General features: G+C 39.2%; 1 protein-coding gene across 1 annotated transcript; it reads left to right on the forward strand.

Moving 5' to 3' along the window:
- Positions 1-219: 219 nt before the first annotated feature.
- Positions 220-3,289, forward strand: LOC143529255 (exocyst complex component EXO70A1-like). The gene is made up of 2 exons (XM_077025079.1): positions 220-1,025; positions 1,843-3,289. Exons 1-2 carry the CDS (start codon positions 399-401, stop codon positions 3,109-3,111), a joined length of 1,896 nt encoding a protein of 631 aa, XP_076881194.1. The 5' UTR covers positions 220-398; the 3' UTR covers positions 3,112-3,289.
- The last annotated feature ends 964 nt before the right edge of the window (positions 3,290-4,253 follow it).

Raw genomic sequence — 4,253 nt, forward strand, 5'->3', positions numbered from 1 at the left:
AAATTTGTGAGCTTCGTTACCCCTCTTTGGCTAGAGTACGTTGTCTTAATCAGGCTCACGCTGACTTCAGAGTTTGATTTAGACGTTCACCCGGGAAACCATACAGCCAGCTGTCACCAAGGAGCAAAACTATCTGACGTAATACACGGTTGAACGAAAGCCTGAATAAACTCGAAATCCGAACTGACAATCTCCGTAAAACCTATCTCAAACCCTTGATTTTCCAACATCCACCCAATAAATTATTAAATTTTCCTAAGTTGATATTATTTAAAACACATATATAAAAAAAACACATCTCAACTTATTAATTTCAGAACCATTTGTATTTTACTTCAAACAATCCTCTGTCACCTTCTTCTTCACCTCCAATCCAAAATTACAAAACTACCCTCACCATGTCCTCACCGGCAAATGACGTCACCGTCACCACCGCCGAACAAATCATCCTCCGGTGGGACTCCACCGCCTCCGAAGACACCAAAACCCAAATGATATTCGAAACCAATCGCCAAGAGATCAACACTTACTTAACAGCCGTTGATCATATACAATCTTTAATAAACTCATCAGATGACAAGTCAACGAAAGTCAACACCGTTATCCAGATCGCCATGGCCCGGTTAGAAGACGAGTTTCGTAATATTCTTATTACAAACTCGAGTCCGATTGAGACTGAACCGGGTTTTGAACCGGTTTTGACTCCGAGAACCACTCCGAGATCAAGCAGTTTTAATAATAATAATAACAATAATAATAATAATAATAATAATAATAATAATAATAATAAAAGTGGTGAGTCACCGGAGAATAATGAGAGCTGTGGGAATAATGGGAATGAGTCGATTTCGAGGATTAGTTCGACTTCGTTTACGGATCGGAATGAGCGGAGTGTGACGTTTGCGAGCTGTAGATCTATGAATAGTATTTGGGAACAGGATCTGTTACCGCCCGAAAGGATATTGGATCTAAGGTCGATCGCGCAACGTATGATTGCCGCGGGGTATTTCCGCGAGTGCGTTCAGGTAGGGGTGGTATTCGGGTTTCAAAGTTTTAAATCTTGACCCGAAAGTTAAAAATCGAAACCAAACCCAAATCTATCTTAATTTTTTTTGGGTTCGGGTTTCGAGTATACTAGGTAACAAAACGTTAAAAAAAGCCTATGATGCTACAATTAAAATGGAATATGTTTTTTTCACTTGTAACGTAAATAATAAACTAAAATAACCTGATAAAATAATATACTAAAAGTAAAATTTAACAAATTAAACCAGAAGCATTAAAACATGTCGTGCCTTTGGGCGGGGTGAGCTAACTAGGTTTTACCGGGAACCGGGAACGCCAAGCGAAACTCGGATACCAGCGTGGATCCCGATCATGTCAACATAGTTGGCCTGAGTGGGGGTGGCGGGGGGCGACGTGTTCGCGCAGTGAGATAACTTAACTGTGAAAGTCACCGTTTGAAAAAAAAAACAAAAACTATAATAATAATAATAAAGAAAAAAACCAACAAAATTGTTTTCAATATGTAGTGATTAGGGTTGTTTTTAATCACAAATCGAAAATATTAGTAAACAATAAAAAGTTGATCTATAATAGTTGGAATGGGAACTTGCGATCTGGGTCAAATTCTGATAACCTTAGCGGTTAAGGCTTAGCCTGTTATACTTAAAAAATATATTTGGTTTTATTACTAAAAGTTTATTCGGGTTTTTGGGGTTGACCCGAAACCGATAATTCAAAGTTCAAACCCAAGAATTACTTGGTTCGAGTTAGTGTTTTCTCGGGTTTGGGTGTTTCATTTCGGGGTTCGAGTAAAAGTGACAGCCTATGTTCTTTCAGGTGTACGGGAGCGTACGGAAGTCTGTCGTGGACGGAAGCTTCAAAAAGCTCGGCGTGGAGAAACTAAGCATCGGAGATATCCAGAGACTCGAATGGGAGGCGATGAACGCGAAAATAGGCAGGTGGACACGAGCTGCAAAAGTGTGTATCAGAGTATTGTTCGCTAGTGAGAAGAAGCTATGCAAGCAGATCTTTGAGGATCTCGGAACATCAGCAGCTGACGACGCGTGTTTCATCGAAACAGTTAAATCTCCCGCGAATCAGCTCTTCAATTTCGTCGAAGCGATTAGCATTAGCCGAAGATCGCCCGAGAAACTGTTTAAAATATTAGATCTACACGATTCGTTACTCGAGTTGTTACCCGACATTGATGATGTGTTTGATTCAAAACCTGCGGAGTCTATCCGAATTCAAGCGCCCGAGATACTTTCTCGACTAGCCGAGGCTGCTAGAGGAATGTTGTCGGAGTTTGAAAACGCAGTCCTTCGTGAACCGTCTAAGGTTCCTGTTGCTGGAGGTACTATTCATCCGTTAACTAGATACGTTATGAATTATATAAGCTTGATTTCGGATTATAAGCAGACGCTAGGCGAGATAATAATATCGAAACCGACAACCGGGTCTCGACACTGTGATATAACCGCTCCGGAAATGGACTTCACGGAGCACGAAGAGCAGTCGCCGTTAGCTCTCCATCTGATCTGGATCATAACAATACTACAATTCAATTTAGAAAACAAGTCAAAACACTACAAAGACAATTCGCTCGCGCAGTTGTTTATTATGAACAATGTGCATTACATTGTCCAGAAAATCAAAGGATCGTTAGAGTTACGAGAAATGATCGGTGATCAGTTTTTAAGAACTCTCACGAGAATATTCCGGCAAGCTGCCACGAATCACCAACGCGCGACGTGGATTGGCGTGTTGCATTGTCTGAGAGACCAAGGGTTGCACTCGACTGGGAGCTTCTCGTCTGGTGTTTCGAAGAGTGCGTTAAGAGAAAGGTTTAAATCGTTTAATGCTATATTCGATGAAGTGCATCGGACACAAGCGTTATGGTTAGTACCTGACGAACAGCTTCGCGAGGAGTTAAGGATTTCGATACTGGAGAAACTAATACCGGCTTACCGATCGTTTCTTGGGAGATTCAGGAATCATATATCGGAGAATTATATAAAATACTCTGTCGAAGATCTTGAGAATGGTGTGTTGGATTTGTTTGAAGGTTATGCGGTTTCTCAGCACTCGAGAAGAAGATCACAGTGAGAGGTTCATCAGGTTTTACTGTAGGATACAATTCTTTGATTATTTTTCCTGTTGTTTGTTCATCTATTTATTAAGATTATCTTGTCAATCGATATGCATACTCGTTATAACTTCATTTACACGTAACATTAACCGGTTTTCCTCAACTTTGTAATGTTAATTGCTTCTTGCATAATTGTTATACATAACATATATGATCATTTATGACAATACAATAGGTATGATTTTTATTTTTTAACATATAGTTTCTACTAAATTGATGCACGAATCACACAAGTCGCAACAACAATCTATAAACTCTAGACAAGCGAGTGCAGTGCAAAGTTTCGTGACAGCAAGGGAACATTGGTCATTTTTTACTCGAGACCAAGTCTGCATCAAGCACCTCCAACAGACCCAACTTTCCATGAACCCGTAGCATGATGATGCAGCCTTAATCACCATTTTTACAGCTTCGTTTAACTCTACGTCTTCATTTCCTGGAGGTAGGTTTTCGGCTGTGGCCTTTTTAGTTTCCAAATCCAATACATATATTCCTTAAGCATATCTTCTGGTTTGTCGGTTTTGAATGTTTCTGCGTAAGTGTTTACAGTTATAGAAGTTTTAAACATCATATCTTTGACTTATGATTTGATAATGTGTCGTTAAATGAATATATACCTCGTTTAGTAGAAGTGAACTCAAGGTCGGATTTACTTTGTTGTTCTGAACTAGAATCATACGCGTGTGCTCAGAAGGTATTCCTCTTTGTAAGCTCATTTTGGCAACCTAACATTGATGTATAATGTGGAAAAACATGCGGGTTGCGCGAGTCGGGTAACATATCAAAACATATAACCTATTTATAGGTCAAATGGGCCAGGTCATAATGTCATATTGAGCCAATCTGTCATCACTTTTTTCTCCTTCAGTTTTCATATTTTATAAATATTAGTGTATTTAGTATAATTATAAAAACTATATTTTCGTTTTAAGCGACTTTGAACAAATTTAACCCGTTTGACTCATTTGACAAACTCATTTGACCCGTTATCAATTGAAACGGGTCGAAACGGTCAAATCTCGGTCTAGTGTGAATAGAGATCAAGAAAGAATAATGAAACCTTGTCTTCCATATGTGTGTTTTGTTCCAACCATGCATG

Source organism: Bidens hawaiensis, unplaced genomic scaffold, assembly GCF_021521415.1.
Source record: "Bidens hawaiensis isolate Kalapana, Puna unplaced genomic scaffold, B.hawaiensis_p1.1 tig00008515_1, whole genome shotgun sequence".
NCBI classification, from domain to species: domain Eukaryota; kingdom Viridiplantae; phylum Streptophyta; class Magnoliopsida; order Asterales; family Asteraceae; genus Bidens; species Bidens hawaiensis.